Source organism: Bubalus kerabau, chromosome 15, assembly GCF_029407905.1.
Source record: "Bubalus kerabau isolate K-KA32 ecotype Philippines breed swamp buffalo chromosome 15, PCC_UOA_SB_1v2, whole genome shotgun sequence".
Lineage (NCBI taxonomy): Eukaryota > Metazoa > Chordata > Mammalia > Artiodactyla > Bovidae > Bubalus > Bubalus kerabau.
The window spans coordinates 80834759-80853542 of NC_073638.1; the positions used below are offsets into that span (position 1 = coordinate 80834759).

The following is an 18784-nucleotide window of genomic DNA, read 5'->3' on the forward strand; positions in this document are numbered from 1 at the left end:
CTATGATTTTCAAGCAGAAACTTTTAAGAATACTAGTTGATGCTACATATGGGTGCATTATTAAATATGTGAGAGAATTTTGGAGAAAAGAAGGATGATATTTTAAATTAGCATATGCACAAAGATACTTTTCATTGGCATTTGGAAACAGATGCCCATACGTTATATTACATTTTATGTGTGTGCATATACATACATACCTATGCAATACTTTCTGTCATGAAGGAAGAAACCTTTTTTTTGACTTCCTTAGGTTTATTAATTAAAGGACTGTGGATTAAATTGACAAAAGGTAGATTATTGGGAGAATAGATGAAGTTTATTCATATGTATATAAAAGTGTACAACAAATTTACTTGTTCAGTAATGTGACAATATAGGAAAGGGAGAGTGAGAAATGGCTTCTGTGAGAAAAACAAATGGGCTTCTAAGGGAAGAGATGGGAGATAAGAAATCCTGGGGTATCATTTATTTATGATAGAGGCATGTGGCCTTCTCTGTCTTTTCCTGGCAGACGAAGAAGCCCGAAAGAGAGGTGGTTTATGGCAGCCTCACTCTCAGAAGTTCTGCCTTCAGTCAGATAAAGGAAGCTCTGAGAAGTCTCTCTACATTGAATCCAAAGTATCTCCAGTATACAATAATTTTATACCACTGTACACTTTGGATTCCTTCAATTCCAAAATTATTATTTGGAATCTCTTCTAACTTCTTATGTAAGAAACTGACATCATCTTCTACAGGTTGTTTAGTTATAAAATATGATTTTAAGTTTTGGTTGAATAATAATAAACCAGTAGATGATAATCACACATACACCCACACATACATGCTTCTATACAAAGCACCTCCCCCCAAAAATCAGTTACAGACAGTGGTCTCAATTTTCCTTCTTTTTTAAACTCTAAAAGAACTATTCTATTTTATAGTTGAGGAAACAAAGGATCAATGGAGTTAAAAGCTTGATCAAGATAAAAAAACATCAAGATTTCAGAAGTAGAATTCAAGCACACATATGTTCATATATTAGTATATAGTCCTCCTACCATTTTACATAAACAAATAGAATTTCCTATATGTATTTTGTAATTCCATATCGACCTACAGAAGAAACCAACACAACATTGTACATCAATTATACTCCAATAAAATTTTTAAAACATGTATAAAAATAAACAACAAAAAATCATGATTAGTGTGAAAGTCAAACAGTAGAGGAAACAGTTCAATAAATGTGGCTGTATGGTTGTAATAGATTATTATAAAGCATTTACATTAAGGACATGAGATATTGACTGAAGGTGTGCTTAGTCATTCAGTCATGTCTGACTCTTTGCGACCCAATGGACTGTAGACCACCATACTCCTCTGTCCTTGGGGACTCTCCAGGCAAGAGTACTGGAGTAGGCTGCCGTGCCCTCCTCCAGGGGATCTTCCCCACCCAGGGATGAAACTCAAGTCGTCCACATTGCAGGCAGATTCTTTGCCATCTGAGCCACCAGGGAACTGATTGAATATATGAAAGTCCACTCAGGTAATTGTTGAATACCTGGGGAATCTTAATACCATGCAGTATATTTTATAATTTAATTTAATTTTCACAAACATGTAAGGTGGGTACTACTATTGTCACTTTGCAGGCAAGGACACTGTGAATCAAAGTGATAAGGAATGCTTACATGGCCATAAAGCTAGCAAACGGCTTTTCTGAACACAAACTCAGAATTATGTTTCCCAGTTCTAAACATCTTCAACTAAGGCATAGAGTCTTCATTTATAAAATCATGATTAGAAAGACTTGAAACTTAAAAACATTAACAATGTTAAAAACTTGTTATATATTCTTAAGGGAAAAATATAAATGCACACACAAAAATGAAATGCAAGTGAAAATAAAATATCTTGGAGTCCAAACACCCTACTCTCATAAAAGATAACAGGCATCCTTGGAAAAGTGGTTGTCTCCCCAGGAAAATATAAAATAAACCTGGATACACGTGTCTCTTTCCCTTCTGGTTTCCTGATTAGTGTGTATGCCCAGCAGTGGGATTGCTGGATCATAAGGCGGTTCTATTTCCAGTTTTTTAAAGAATCTCCACACTGTGAAGGAAGCCAGAAAGAAAAACACCAATACAGTATACTAACACGTATATATGGAATTTAGAAAGATGGTAACAACAACCCTGTGTACGAGACAGCAAAAGAGAAACTGATGTATAGAACAGTGTTATGGACTCTGTGGGAGAGGGAGAGGGTGGGAAGATTTGGGAGAATGGCATTGAAACATGTAAAATATCATGTATGAAACGAGTTGCCAGTCCAGGTTCGATGCACGATACTGGATGCTTGGGGCTAGTACACTGGGACAACCCAGAGGGATGGTATGGGGAGGGAGGAGGGTTCAGGGTGGGGAACACATGTATACCTGTGGTGGATTCATTTTTATATTTGGCAAAACTAATACAATTATGTAAAGTTTAAAAATAAAATAAAATTAAAAAAAATAAAAATAAAATAAACCTGGAGTACCTTGCGCTTCCAGGGTGTAAGAAGTAAAAATAAAACAAAGAGGAATGACAAGCATGTACAAACAACAATGCACAGAGGAACAGTGATGTCCCCACTAACAAAGCTAGAACAATTGGAGCAACAAAGTAAGTGATGACAGTGTTGGATAATAACCTCAAAGGACAAAGCACTTATAAACAAGTACATACTGGTATAAATAAATGCATAAGAACCACTCTCCCTTAGAGGATATTTTCAATTAAAATACATTGAAAGAATATGGGAAATGGAAATTTACTATGAAAGCACCACTGTGATATTCATCAGATGTAGCTTATTGATGGATTCCAAAAAGTATCAGTGAAATAACCTGACATAGTCTGTTTTCTTACATATATATGAATTTGTATAAAAGACATAGTAAATGATATTAATTTAAGTAAGAATGTTCATACTGCATATATATGCAATTACATATTCATATTAATTTATGTAAATTACATAATAAGGAATCATATTTTTACAGTAAAGAATTCAGGCAGACACTACCTTAACTAAGTGACCAAGTTTAATATTACTAGAAATATTTATCAATGTAATGTATCCTCTGATAATATGAACAAGGCATATATATGGGCCTTTGGTACTTTTTCCCATAATGAATAATTTCAAGTTAGTCATGAGAAAAAACCAGGCTAACTTAAATTGAGACATTCTTCAAAATACTTGACCAATTTCTTTAAAATGCCTCAAGATCATGAAGGAAAAGGAAAGGAAAAGAGGCAATCACTGATAACAGAAAACTAAAGAGATAAGACATTAACTGTGTTGCCAAAAAAATGACCTCTCTTTGCTAATATTGAAAAGAAATATGGAGACAGAGTTTTGGAGGAGTAGAAAGGAGTAACTATATTACTTTGCCAGTCAAAGGGGAACCACAGCAAACTAATACTTCCAAGACTGCACCCCCTTCCTCAGAAGTTGGAAGAGGTCTTATAGTTTCAGGATGGAAAGTGGGGCTGAAGATAAAGATCAGGGTTGATGTGGTCTTGTATTCTTCTCCTCCTGGAGGCAGTGAGATCTTTAGGGTGATTCCAGGACCTCAGGTGATTCTAGGACAGGTTCTGATGTTTCTTGAGGTCATCATCCTGTGATAATCTTTCTGGAATGAAGAATGCCCCCAGAGGAAAGGACTGTTAGAGAGTGTTGTCTTGGAGGGGTGTAGCTAGAGGGTAAATATTTTCAGAGTGCAATTAAGCAAGAAAAAGAGGAAGAACAAACATCTGTAGGTTAAATGGGTGGAGAGAACAAGAGCTGAAGAAAGGCTAACGTAATGGGGTGCCTCAATAGTGTCTGCGAGAGCAACTGCTGCATGCTATGCTGACTCAGATCTTGGAACAGGAAAAAAGAAATTAGTGTAAACACTGGTAAAATTAAGTAAACTCTTTAATTTATTTCTTCTTTATGCTAATAATTATGCTATAATCATGTAAGCTGTTAGCGTTCCTGAGCAAGGTAAGGTGCATCTGTAAGTCTGAAAATATCTAATAAAAAGTAAAAATATAGCTAATTAACAGCCAGAACCCAAAGTGGGTTTATTTTCTTATTATTGTTGTTTACTGGCTAAATCATATCTGACTCTTTGCAACCCCATGGCCTGCAGCATGCCAAGCTCCTGTCATTCACTATTGCACAAATTCACGTCCGTTGAGTCAGTAATACTCTCAACTATCTCATCCTCTGCCACCCACTTCTGTTGCCTTCAATCTTTCCCAGCATCAGGGTCTTTTCTTCACATCAGGTTTTCTTGTCTTCACATCAGGTGGCCAAAGTTTGGAGCTTCAGCATCAGTCCTTCCAATGAATATTCAAGGTTGATTTCCTTTAGGATGGACTGGTTGGATCTCCTTGCAGTCCAAGGGACTCTAAGAGTCTTCTCCAGCATCACAATTCGAAAGCATCAGTTCTTTAGCGCTCAGCCTTCTTTGTGGTCTAACTCTCACATGGTGTAACTCACGGTCTAACTCAGTCCCGACATGGCTAATGGAAAAGCCACAGCTTTGATGTTATGGATCTTTGTCTGCAAAGTGACATCTCTGCTTTCTAATATACTGTCTAGGTTTGTCACAGCTTTTCTTCCAAGGAGCAAGAATTTTTCAGTTTCATAGCTGCAGTCACTTCCTGCAGTGATTTTGGAGTCCAAGAAAATAAAATCTGTCAATAAAACCTTCCACTTTTCCCCTTCTATTTTCCATGAAGTAATGGGACTAGATGTCATGATCTTCATTTGTTTGTTTGTTTTAATGTTGAGTTTCAAGGAAGTTTTTTCACTCTCTTATAAATGGGTTTATAAGATATATGAATTGAATTGAGCAAGCATTTATTACATGGTAAAGAACCCTCCTGCTAAGGCAGGAGACATGAGCCGTGGGTTCCATCCTGGGTTGGGAAAATCCCCTGGAGGAGGGCACAGGAACCCACTCCAGTATTCTTGCCTGGAGAATCCCCATGGACAGAGGAGTCTGGTGAGCTGCAGTCCATAGGGTTGCAAAGGGTTGGACATGACTGAAGTGACTTAGCATGCACACACACATTCACTCTATAGCGAGGCCAAATAAAGTCCCTAAACCAATTAAACAATGGTAGCCACAATAACTTTAGCTCATCAAACGTCAGAATATTGAAGAACTGAGACAAATTTTGAAACTTGAAGGAGGCAACCAACTCTAAGGGATGCAAAAGTAGAGATGATTTTATTCTCATCTTTGTTTTCCCACATAAAGCACAGTTGCTGCTAAGTCACGTCAGTCATGTCCAACTCTGTGCGACCCCATAGATGGCAGCCCAACAGGCTCCTCGGTCCCTGAGATTCTCCAGGCAAGAATACTGGAGTGAGTTGCCATTTCCTTCTCCAATAAACCGCAATGAACCTTAAACATATCGAACAAGATTAAATGATTAAAAGTTTAAACGTTCTTCGTAGTTTCCAGACCATCCCTAATTCCACTATCAACTGCAGGTACTGAACAAATGTTCAAAACCCTTACTCCATAAGCTCTGCTGTCAAAAGGAGGAGTTTATCTTGTCTCATAATTTCACAATGATACAGGAAAACAGGTTTCCCACTAGGCTGTTAATAAACTGGGAAATGGCAGTAAAGTACAGATCGGGGAAATGGCACGTAACAACGGGTCTACCTAGCCAACTACGTCTATGCAACTCTACTGGTGAGAAAGGTAAAGAGATAAGCCACTCAGAGTCCGAGAGACGCAGAGACAACATTTCTAACAGAGCACAGTTAGAAAGCACCGTATCTGTTATTTAATAGTTGCTCGATAAAAGTATGTTGAAAGAAGTAAGATAATGGATGGAAATTTGATATTTACAGCCCAATGTTTTCAAAGTCTAAGTTTTTCAAGACACATACTAGAGGGGGGAAAATGTAGTACAATTTCTTGCTTCCTAATGTCTTAATTTGCTGTCCACCTTTAACTGATATGGCCCATGCATAATAGATTTTATTTCTCTTTTTAAATCTATAGTGCAACAAGTAGAATTAGAGATGTGGTTTTTTTTCTTCCCCAATGAAAAATCTGTCATGTTTCATCATTGTAATACTAAATGCCTTCTAAAGGTAAGTAAAATAATAAAATATAATAATACCAATTGAAAAGTAACTTAATTAGATAAATCTGTGAGATTCTTCTAAGCTAGTATTTGGAAAGAGTCCATGGACCTGAGACACTTTAAAAATTTTGCCTTTGTGGGTCAGTCACAGATTTACTAACCTAGAATCTTTATAGAGTGTGTCCTACCAAGCTGATTAGAAAATAAAGAAACAATAATCATATAATTAAATTGTTTCAAATTACTGACCATTCTGCTGAGCATGAAACTCAGAGCACAAACTTTAAAATTTTTTGTTTATTTTTCTAGATGGCGTACTTATTCTCAACTAGTTATTTTGTGTACATACAATGGAGCAAGTCAATTAAAAATCACTGAATGCCTGCATTAAAAAAAAAAAGCATACATGATTTATTAACCTAGGTGGTAACATGATTTCAATGTTAAATCAGTAGATAGGAAGACGCACTTCTCTTTGCTGGGAGAGTTACCTGGGAAGCTTAGAAAGGGGCAGTATTTATCTGATATTTTCTAGTGCCATGAATCTCATATACATTTCATATTTTAGAAAAGCTGTTATATATATTTATATATAATATGAATAATATAATATATATATAAATTTAATAACAGAAAATCTAAAATGTATAAAATAAAAACAAATATAATAAATATAATGTTAATAATTTAAATGTATAATAAAAAATAAATATAATTTTGAAAACTATATTAAATTGCATTTTTCAGTATGCCTATGGACATTTAAACAAATACACACAAGTAAGGGCTATTTATTTCCAAACCTTTTCACTGCGGATGTATCCCATGCAAATTAAAAATAAACCTTGGGGTACAATTAAAATACAAATCTCAAGAGATGAAAGGTGCTAATTGGCCAGTTTCTTTATGATTTATATTTGTGAGTTTAAACAGAGATTTTGGTACAAAAAGACAGTTTAAGACTAGATAGATTTCTGAAGATAATTCTTTGTCATGAGAATGCTTTATAAAAACACTGAGAACAAAAATAATTCTGAATACAAATCTAAATTTGAACTAAAAAATAGATTTGAATTCTTGAGAAGTACATGCAGATAAACAATCACTTTGCTAATTTGGCTCATATTTTATCCCGTCATTAGAAGATGATATATGTATTTTCCATAATTGTCATCAAAACCACCATTTTCCCCATCAATTTCCTGATATCATTAGGGGTCCATTATGTTAGAAATAGAGCTCTGTGATAAGCACAGTGGCAGCAAAAACAGCAACAGATCCAAGTCATCTTACTGGGAATTCACAGAGTTCAGAATTATAGGTGAGAAAAATATAATTATGTGCCAAAAAAATGATGAATTTTGCAAGTATTAAGCAATGTTTTCTCTTTCTATTGTCTGATCATAAACCTGATAAAAGGTGGAAGAGTCCTGAATGAAAAGAGAGTTTCCTTTTGATGACTAAATCCCAGGTAAGTCTGATTTTATCACCCTTTTCTTTTAATTATTGTGTAGTTATGTGTGTTTCTCACATTGACACAGTTTTATTTTTATACACCTGAAGCTTCCAGTATGCTTTAAGAAAAGTGCCTTTAATGACAGCCAAGACAAAATGTCTTCATTGACTAAATGCTAAATACAGGAATGAATGGATAAGTAAATAGGAACACTGTGAACATGAGATATACTAAGGGATTAAGTATACTTTATATAACATAAGATTCCTTTGGGCTACTCAAGCAGAGTGCCACATGTCTGAAATAAACTGCATTAATATCACACCAGTTTTCAGTTTTCCTTATCGCATGCTTATGTCAATGTAACTAGGAAAATAAGTTCTTTAATTTTTAGTGAAATCACTTTATATTTAAATTTTCTGTTTTAAATATAACATATCATATTCATTTTACCATTTGTACGCTTCTTCACACCATATTATTGAGTTGAATCCTGCTATTGGCAATGAATTATTTATTGCCTGATGTTGTAGATAACCAAGTGTTTCATTCTGGCAATAAACCTGATTCTAACCACAGAGACAAAACAATTTGGCTGCATCATAGACTATGTTCCCCATTTAGAAATGTTCACCAATAGAAAGAAAGGGTATGTGATAGAAAAAAAAAGTAGAGAGGATTTTAGCATTAAAGTATAAAATAAACAAGATGTTTCTTTCCTTTTATATTAACATATAAATCCCCTACATATGAATGAGTTCTGTTCCTAGAGCACATTGGGAAGTCCAGTTTGTTCATTAAGTCCAACAAAGTTAAGTTAGGTACCTAGCTAACACAACCAGCTATCTAGTTTTGTCCTGTAGTAGGTTTATAATAATTTTTGCACAAATAATGCATAAAACACACATAAGAGAAAGAAAACATTTTTAATCTTACAGAACAGTACCTTGAAAGGCTCAGTACTACAGAACAACAGCTCCATACAGGGGCTGGCACTGAGTGAGCAGGAAAGAAGAGTTACCGACTGAAGGGAAGAGAGGAGCTGGGAGATGGCAGAGCTGAAGATCCTCAGCGATAGTAACAGGGAAAGCTGCGGCGTCACTCAGGCCTGACGCTGATGCACAGGTTCTTGCTCCTTGCCGGATTCAGTTCTATCGATGAATACCCTTTTGAAAAATCGATGCAGAGATGTCTGAGTAGTAGCTCTTTTATTCTTTTCGTAGATGACAGGCTAGCAATGGGTTGCATTCCAAACGGCTGCTGCAGCTTTCATGCACCATTCTACTTACGGGTCCTGTGCCTCAAAAAACTGCAATGTCTCCTCAAATAAATAAAATCCCCTTACCATTTTCTGAATCTCTTCTGAGCAGTACCAGCTACATCACTGCTGCTTTTATGCTTGCTTCCCCCCAACCTGCACTTGAAATAAAGATCCTGCACTACCGCACTCCACATAGCAATGTACAGTAAAATACACAGAAGCACAACCAATTGTAGAGGACGGACAACACACGCCAGACACATAAACTGGCATGCGATTGAACATGTGAACTCACATTTGCATCTTTGAAAGTTCACAACTTGGGGGTTCATATTAGGGGACGTACATATCACTCACTCACTAAGTCACTTCAGTCGTGTCCGACTCTGTGTGACCATAGACGGCAGCCCACCAGGCTCCCCCGTCCCTGGGATTCTCCAGGCAAAAACACTGGAGTGGGTTGCCATTTCCTTCTCTAATGCATGAAAGTGAAAAGTGAAAGTGAAGTCACTCAGTTGTATCCAACTCTTAGCGACCCCATGGACTGCAGCCTACCAGGCCCCTTCATTCATGTGATTTTCCAGGCAAGAGTACTGGAGTGGGGTGACATCGCCTTCTCTGGGACTTACATATATGTATATATAAAGTGTGTGTGTGTGTGTGTGTGTGTGTCCAAATCTTTGTGACCCCATGGACTCTAGCTCACCAGGGTCCTCTGTCCATAGGATTCTCCAGGCAAGAATGCTGGAGTGAGTTGCCATCCCCTTCTCCATTTTATGTATATAATATCTCACTTACTATATGTAAATATATGCATATGTGTATATATAACATTTTGTGAAATATACATTTTATATATTTATATACATATATATATTTGCAAAATGTAGCAAGCTTTATTGAGTCCAAAGCACTATTAGATATGCCCACTGAAGATCTCATTAAGCACCTAAAACAAGCCTGTAAAGTAGTTATTGGCTGCTGAAATCTTATGACTGCCACACAAGGTATCATTACATACCAAAATTTAAATTTCCAGTTGAGCTCCATGTTTTTTAAGAATAATACATAATCAATTACAGTATGTAAGTTTCTAAGTATATGAATTGGGTCCCGGTGATAGATAAGGGAAGAGGGTGATTTATCTCTAGAGAAATTTCCTTAAAAAGCAATCCAGATAGATTTGGTTTTTTAGAGTGCAACCAATTCCAGTGAATGTGTGCTTGGAATTTTTGATTAGTGTTTGTTAGTTCTATTGTTTTTAAATCAAAATCATGTATAAATTCTCAATTAACTTGAAATCATTTAATATATGCTTCCCATCTGTTACTCTCATTATGGGAGTCTAGGTCAGTGCTAGTTATCATGCCTTTGGACTTGAATTTCCTCTAACTTTTCTTATCATTTTTCAGTAGAGAAGTCAAGGGTCTGAGTTGACAGAAATGGCTGGGAACAATTTCACGGAGGTGACGTTCTTTATTCTCTCTGGATTTGCAAATCACCCTGCACTACAAGTCAGCCTCTTCATAATGTTCCTCTTTATTTATCTCATCACTGTTTTGGGGAACCTTGCACTAATTCTGATCATCAGAATTGACTCTCAACTCCACACACCTATTTGCTTTTTCCTTAGCAATTTAGCATTCATTGATATATTTTATTCTTCTCCTGTAACACCAAGGCACTGGTAAATCTCCAGTCAATTCAGAAAACCATCTCCTTCGTTGCTTGCTTTGTTCAAATGTACTTTTTTGTGGGTTTAGTGTGTAGTGAGTGTTTTCTTCTGGGGTCTATGGCCTATGACCGCTATGTAGCTATCTGCAATCCCTTACTGTATTCCGTGGTTATGTCCCAGAAAGTGTGCAGGTGGTTGGGAGTCATCCCTTATATGATTGGCTTCACCAATTCTCTGGTCTCCATCTGTGTGATCAGCAGGTTGGCATTCCATGATGCCAGCATCAATCACTTTTTCTGTGACACCACAGCTCTTCTGGCTCTGTCCTGCGTGGATGCATTCAGCACAGAAATGGTGATCTTTGTTTTAGCTGGCTTCACCCTTCTTAGCTCTCTCTTCATCATCACAGTCACCTACATTGCCATCATCTCAGCCATCCTGCAGATCTGGTCTGCGGCCAGCAGACAGAAAGCCTTTTCCACCTGTGTGTCCCACATCATGGGGGTGACTGTCTTCTCTGGGTCCCTGATTTTCACGTATTTGCAGCCTGATAACACATCCTCCTTGACCCAGGCACAGGTGGCGTCTGTATTCTATACCATTGTCATTCCCATGCTGAATCCACTTATCTATAGTTTGAGGAACAAAGATGTAAAAAATGCTCTCCTGAAAGCATTTCAAAAACTGTTTCCATGACAAATCTGTGCATGTTGCAACTAAAGCAAACCTGGAGTGCTTCAGGCATTCAACGGCTCAAAAATTTGGGAGCTAGTAGAGTAACCCCCAAAAGAATAAGACAAAATAAATGATAACAGAATCATGAAATGCAGGAGATAAATTATCATTTTATTTGTTGATATGGATACTGGATCACCATGGAAGGTGTTCATTTCAGTACTAAAATTATTCAGACATAGACATGCACAGATATGTAAAGCATCTGGATGGTGGCTAAACCCCACCTATGATGATGCCATCACACTGCAAAATGTTGAACTGCTATTAAATTGACTTTTAATAAGTTTTGACATGGTGTTTTCTCCACTATCAACAAATTGAGAGTAGAAAATTGGTAGATTAAGAAATGATGACTCAAATGCTATTAACAAGAAATGATTGCTGATTAGCGGAGAGGAAGTGAAAGCATGCTGCTGCTGCTGCTAAGTTGCTTCAATCATAGAGAAATAATAAAAGTGATTATAAATCTGTGGCCAGAAGGGAGTGGTGAGGGTTAGAGTTATTAATTTTCATGAGGTGTAAACACAAGTGATAAGAGGACATTGGGTGAAACAGAGAGATCTCTTGGTAATGCGCATTCATTTTGCCGTGAGAGTTAAAATTCTTACCATTTATCTATGAAACCTCATTTTATGAAGTAGAGGATATTTCAAAAACCGCAGAGTTCCATTTCTTAACAAGCACAACGTACCTCTCTAAGTTCAAAGACTGAATAAACTGTGTGTGTGTATGTAGATTAATAAAGCAGTGGCTATAGCACAATTCCTGAGGCATTTTGGAGGCATCTATAGAGGTGGTGGCTCAGACACTAAAGAGTCTGCCTGCAATGCAGGGGGCCGGGGTTTGATCCCTAGGTCGGGAAGATCCCCTGGAAAACGGAATGGCCACCCACTCCAGTATTCTTGTGGGAGAATTCCATGGACAGAGGGGCCTGGCAGGCTACGGTCCATGGTATCCCAGAGAATTGGACATGACTTAGCAACTGAGTACAGATGCACATTAGCACTCAAAAACTATTAGTTTTATTGAAAATTCTATTTAGAAAATCATTTCAAAGACATCTGTCAGGGTCTGGGCATGGGTTGGAAACAAATTTCTAGACATGAGACAGAAGGAAAGGGAAATAAAGTTTATTAGAGTGGGAGATGCTGTTAGAACAGCGGATCAGCTCAAGGGAGAACTGATGTTGAACAGGGATCCTTAGTCCACTTTTATACTCACAGTACAAGGAGTGGAATATGGGTCTGGCGGGTCATTTGCTGATTGAATGAGGCAGGTATACTGAGCGGGGGGGCAGAGTAAAGCAAATGCCTTCTCCGTATGGAGTAGGAGGGGAGACAGGTTATGCTGCTCAGGAGGACCTGAAATCCATTAATAGTTACAACACAGGGGAGGGAAGGACAAAAAGGGTCTGGTGTTTCTGTTCCTGCATTCCAGGACCCTCCCTGGTTTTATCTGCTCTTTTGTCCTTGGTTCACCACAACATCTTTTATTTATAAATATCTTTTCAAATCACGTTTTCCTTGGTGCTTAGGACATTGAAATGAATGTATACAGAATTATACATTGCATAGGTGATTATAAGTAATTGAATTCAACTGGTTAGGTATTGTTGAGAAATGTTGCTATTTGGAGCAAAGAAAGTTTTATTCCAAGGTTAAGCAAGGAGGATGTGGTTTTCATGTTCAAAGGGCTTCCCACGTGGCTAGTGGTAAAGGACTCGCCTGCCAATGCAGGAAACATAAGACATGGGAATTCAATCTCTAGGTGGGGAAGCTCTCCTAAAGGAGGGCATGGCAACACACTGCAGCATTCTTGTCTGGAGAATCCAATGGGCAGAGGAACCAGCAGACTACATTTCATTGCATCGCACAGAGTTGGACACGACTGAAGTGAGTCAGCACACATGCACACAGGTTCAAAAGACCAAAACTCCCAGATGATTTTCAAGGAAAAGTTTTATAGGCAAAATTTGAAGGGAGTTCTACAGGATACGTGACCTTCCTCTGATTGGTTGGTGGTGAGGTCACAGGGTGGTGTTCCAGGGATCTACCTTCTGGTACCAACCAGTCTGGTGTCCCTGTTCTTGTGCTCAGCCTGAAGTTACCATGCTCCACCTGGGTGGGGACTTAGTTCCTATAGAAGCTCTCCATGACATGCACTGTTACATGCCTCCCTTGTGGAGGAAGCAGGACACTGGCCCATTACTACACTATTGTTGCTTTCCACGTGTGCTAACTAACCTAAACAGTTATTGTTTGAATATGTCCTTCGGAATTCAAGAAAGGTCAAGGAGGATGAAAACCTTCTTTCTACAAAAAGGAAACTGGGAACTAGAAATGGCATTTGTACCTGGGAGGGCCCCACAAGGTCCTTCTGGGTTTCAATCCCTCTTTTCTTTGATAATCCTCAACTTTGTGGGGAACAGGTGTTGGACAAGGAAGGGAATGACATTTTGGATAAAGATGTTAATCATAAACTCAGCAGAGGAGCTCAGTTTTATGAGGACTTCGTATCAACATGACAAAATAAATGGTCATGGTCATATAAATAGATATTCTGAAAGCATAATCCTAAACTTTAACAGAATGAGTTTCAACATTGGGATATTACTGAGCAAGAACTTACTTCTGATAATTTTGCAATCACTATGGTTATTGAGGTGACTTTAGACTGAAAATAATTGAGAGTTTCTCAGTTGGTTTAACTCCCAAAGTTGTCTGTTGTCAAATAAGTTTACACTGGCATTTTAATTTCTAAAGATTCCTGTTTTAGCTGCACTATCTTTTGATGAATAGAATTGCCCTGCATCAAATGTATAGCACATAAAAATGTAGCTTCTTTATCAACACCAATAAATTATTACCTGAAATTCTGGATGTACAGGAAAACTTTCTTGTAAGATTCACTTTTAAGTCTACATAAACATTGAGTTCATTATCATGAATCAGCAGAAAATTTATAATAATATTGTAATCTGATATTTAATCTACCCCCTTTTTGAATCTTCTTCTTCTTGGGCAAATAATCCTCAATGAAATATTTAATATTTGATTAACTTTTCTGGAGGGGCAGAAATTGCTTTGTTGACAAAGGATCATATAGGCAAAGCTATGGTTTTTCCAGTGCTCATGTATGAATATGAGAGTTGGACCATAGAGAAGGCTGAAAACCAAAAAATCGATGCTTTTGAACTTGGTGTTGAAGAAGACTCCTAAGAGTCCCTTGGACTGCAAGGAGATCAAACCAGTCAATCCTAAAGGAAATAATTTCTAAATATTCTTGGAAGGACTGATACTGAAGCTGAAGCTCCAATAGTTTGGCCACCTAATGTGAAGAACCTACTTATTAGAAAAGACCCTGATGCTGGGAAACATTGAAGGCAGGAGGAGAAGGGGATGACAGAGGATGAGATGGTTGGATGGCATCATCAACTCAGTGGACATGAGTTTGAGCAAACTCCAGATGATGGTGAAGGACAGGGAAGCCTGGCATGTTACAGCCCTTGGGGTCACAAAGAGTCGATACAACTCAGTGACTGAACTGAACTCTGGAGAAAAGTTGTTCAAGGGGTATCAGTCAATGCATAAGGCATTTAATTATGGGATTTATGAAAGGCTAGTATAAAATTGATCACACTATATTGTGAAATTTTAGTTATAAAATGCAGATGGATAATGACTATATAGTATGATAAGTATGCAAATATAGAAGAATACAATTAAGAATTTAATGAACAAAAATAGTTCAGACATTCACCAAAATTTGTGTCTGATTATTTTCATATCATTTTTGAATTTTGTTATATATTAATTTTATTTTTGTGCATGCTATATTTTAGTATGTGGTGGTGATCTTTAGAAATCATTTTTTACCACAAAACACACACATGCATAGAAGAATACAAGGGAATTTTTGGAGATGATAGCTAGGTTTAGAACCTTGAATGTGGTGATGGCATTTGGATATATGCAGATGTCTAAATTCATTAATAAATATACAGTAAATGTGTATAAATCCTCCTGTATCAATGATGCTTCAGTAAAGCTAAAAAAATCAGTTTTGATCACCCCTAGAAGAATTATCCTATTCACATTTGGAGATTTCATTTTGTATCTAATGGACATATTTACTCTTAGCATAGTGTCACACATATATTTAAATATAAAATATAAATATAAAATTTCATTGTAAAAAATGTATCTTTCCATCCTTAATGGTTACAGTCATAGATTAATCATTTCTCTAGAAATAATTACTCTACCACCACAGGAATAAATTTAGAACATCCCAAAGGAAAACTAAAGCATTGGGCTCTTCATTGTGTGGCTCCTAAGGGAAAATGCAACCAACTTTTCAAAGCTTAGCACAGCTGCATTTATTCCTTGAACTCTTGTCTTGGAGACACGCAAAGCAATCTTTGATGGAAATTGGTCCATAGGAATGACCAGATGTTGCATAATTCCAATCCCCAGTATATGAGGTTCCCTGGAGTTACCAGGATGAGAGACAAGGCATATTCTACTCTGCATTCATGCACAGTTTGATCCATGGTATTCTTTTTAGACACAACTTCCTGACAAATTTTACATTTGAACAGCAGTTGAACAAAATTTCTACATTGATTTACTTTTCCCACACAATAAAACAAAAGAACTAAAATTTAATAAGAACGTATCAAAAAAATATTATGTTACAGAAATTTTCAGCTGAAATGGGTCTTTATATTTTATTTGTGAGGGAAACTGTCATACTGCTAGTCAGATAATATTGGAAATAGTTGTTTTTCCACCAACTCTGGCTGCTGGTAAGTATTATTCTGAAAATCAGAAAGTTTTAGTTAGGTTCAAATACAACAAGGACATTAGAGAAGCATACATGCAGATATCATTTAACCTTACCCTAGGTACTCCAAAGACTTGTGAAAGATAACATTGACATAATCAGGGACTGCAAGGAATGTGTGTATTTTAGAAATATAATTTTTTTTGTAGAAATGTGATTTTGAATATCAAGTTATTTTTTGGAAATTAATGCTAATATGTGGTCTATCATTTTAGTACAGCCTACTGAATTCTGAAGGTTGAATTTATATTGCATTAGTATTAAATAATATTTGAAAAAAAGAATTGTGCATGATGTGTTGAAACAATTTTTTCATCATTATTTTATATCTAGCGTTTGTTTTTCAGGGTTGCTGAAATTAATTATGAATAGTAATTAGTATTATGGGCATGCACTCTGTGATCAATCTATCTTCATAGAATTACCGAGACAACATGTACTAGCTCTGACTGGATAAATTACCTAAATTCTCTATGTACTTTTTTTCATCTAAAAAATGTGACTATTCTTGCCTCCTTTGTCAAAGATAAGGTGTCCATAGGTGCATGGGTTTATCTCTGGGCTTTCTATTTTGTTCCATTGATCTATATTTCTGTCTTTGTGCCAGTACCACACTGTCTTGATGACTGTGGCTTTGTAGTGGAGCCTGAAGTCAGGCAGTTTGATTCCTCCAGTTCCATTCTTCTTTCTCAAGATTGCTTTGGCTATTCGAGGTTTATTGTATTTCCATACAAATTGTGAAATTATTTGTTTTAGCTCTGTGAAAAATACCGTTGGTAGATTGATAGGGATTGCATTGAATCTATAGATTGCTTCGGGTAATATACTCATTTTCACTATATTGATTCTTCCAATCCATGAACATGGTATATTTCTCCATCTATTAGTGTCCTCCTTGATGTCTTTCATCAGTGTTTTATTGAATCAGTTCTAATGAGGTGGATGAAACTGGAGCCTATTATACAGAGTGAAGTAAGCCAGAAAGAAAAACACCAATACAGTATACTAACTCATATATATGGAATTTAGAAAGATGGTAATGACAACCCTGTATGTGAGACAGCAAAAGAGACACAGATGTATAGAACAGTTTTTTGGATTCTGTGGGAGAGGGAGAGGGGAAGATTTGGGAGAATGGCATTAAAACATGTATAATATCATATAAGAAATGAATCGCCAGTCCAGGTTCGATGCAGGATACAGGAAGCTTGGGGCTGGTGCACTGGGATGACCCAGAGGGATGGTGTGGGGAGGAAGGTGGGGGGGGGGGGTTCAGCATGGGAAACACGTGTACACCCGTGGCGGATGCATGTTGATGTATGGCAAAACCAATACAATATTGTAAAGTAAAATACTACAACTACTAATAATAATAAATAAATAAAATTTAAAAATGTTACTAATGTTAATATCTATGGTATAATTTTCTCAATGGAATTAAATGCTTTAATAAAGTGAAACATTTAAAACACTACAAGGTTATTTCTAATTTTCCAATACAGTAGTTTCTAATATATTATATCTAAATGTTAATTTATACACATTTCTATATTTAGAAATAAAGTAAAGATTTTTCTCTTTATACTTGAGACACCCATCGATATTATCCTCTTTCAGAAAAAGCTAATATAAATATGCTATGTTGTTCATAGAAACATAAATCTTTTTTTGCAGCGATTCCTGCTAAGAATCAACTTTGATTTTTCAACAGTTTGGAGCATTTTAAAACTATGGGCAGAAGAAATATCACTCATGTGTCTGACTTCATCCTCATGGTACTGACAGACTCTGAAGAGATCCAGCTGGCCTTCTTCACCTTATTTCTCCTGATGTACCTGATTACTGTGCTGGGCAGTGCAGGAATGATGTTGATAATCTGCCTGGATCTCCAGCTTCATACACCCATGTATTTTTTCCTCACTCACCTGTCATTTCTTGACCTCAGTTTCTCAACTGCCGTCACCCCTAAAGCTTTAGACAATTTACTGACTTCCAACAGGTATATTTCATACCTGAACTGCTTCATCCAGATGAATTGTTTTGTCTTTGTGGGTGTCACTGAATGTCTTCTTCTCTCCTCCATGGCCTGTGATCTCTATGTAGCCATCTGCAAGCCTCTGCATTACCCAGCTATTATGTCCACTAGACGCTGCTGCTCTCTTGTCTTTGGATCCTTCTTGATTGGCTTCATGGACACCTTTGTCAATGTGCTTTGCTTGAGCAAATTGCATTTCTGTGACTCTAATGTAATCTAGTACTTTTTCTGTGATGCACCCCCAGTTTTAGCACTGTCCTGCACTGACACACATGATATTGAAATCATAATATCCATTTTTGCTGGCTCCACCCTAGTGGTGTCTCTTATCACAATATCTGTGTCCTATGTGTCCATCCTATCCACTATCCTGAAAATCACTTCCACTGCAGGGAAGCAGAAAGCCTTCTCTACCTGTGCCTCCCATCTCCTGTCAGTCACCATCTTCTATGGCACTGCGATTTTTACTTATGTAAAACCAAGTAAGTCCTACTCTTTGGGAAAGGATCAAGAGGTTTCTGTTTTTTATAGTATTGTCATCCCCATGCTGAATCCACTTATATACAGTCTTCGAAATAAAGAGGTAAAAAATGCTCTCAGCAGAGTCTTACAGAAGAGAAAGAGCTCCAAACAATTAAAGTAA

At 36.9% G+C, this 18784-nt stretch overlaps 1 protein-coding gene and 1 pseudogene across 1 annotated transcript; both read left to right on the forward strand.

Moving 5' to 3' along the window:
• Nucleotides 1-10290: 10290 nt before the first annotated feature.
• On the forward strand, nt 10291-11219 carry LOC129628841 (olfactory receptor 8I2-like). The gene is given in 2 exon segments (XM_055548396.1): nt 10291-10525; nt 10528-11219. Coding segments are annotated over 2 exon segments (927 nt in total).
• Nucleotides 11220-17836: 6617 nt separating this feature from the next.
• On the forward strand, nt 17837-18784 carry LOC129628506 (olfactory receptor 8H1-like; annotated as a pseudogene).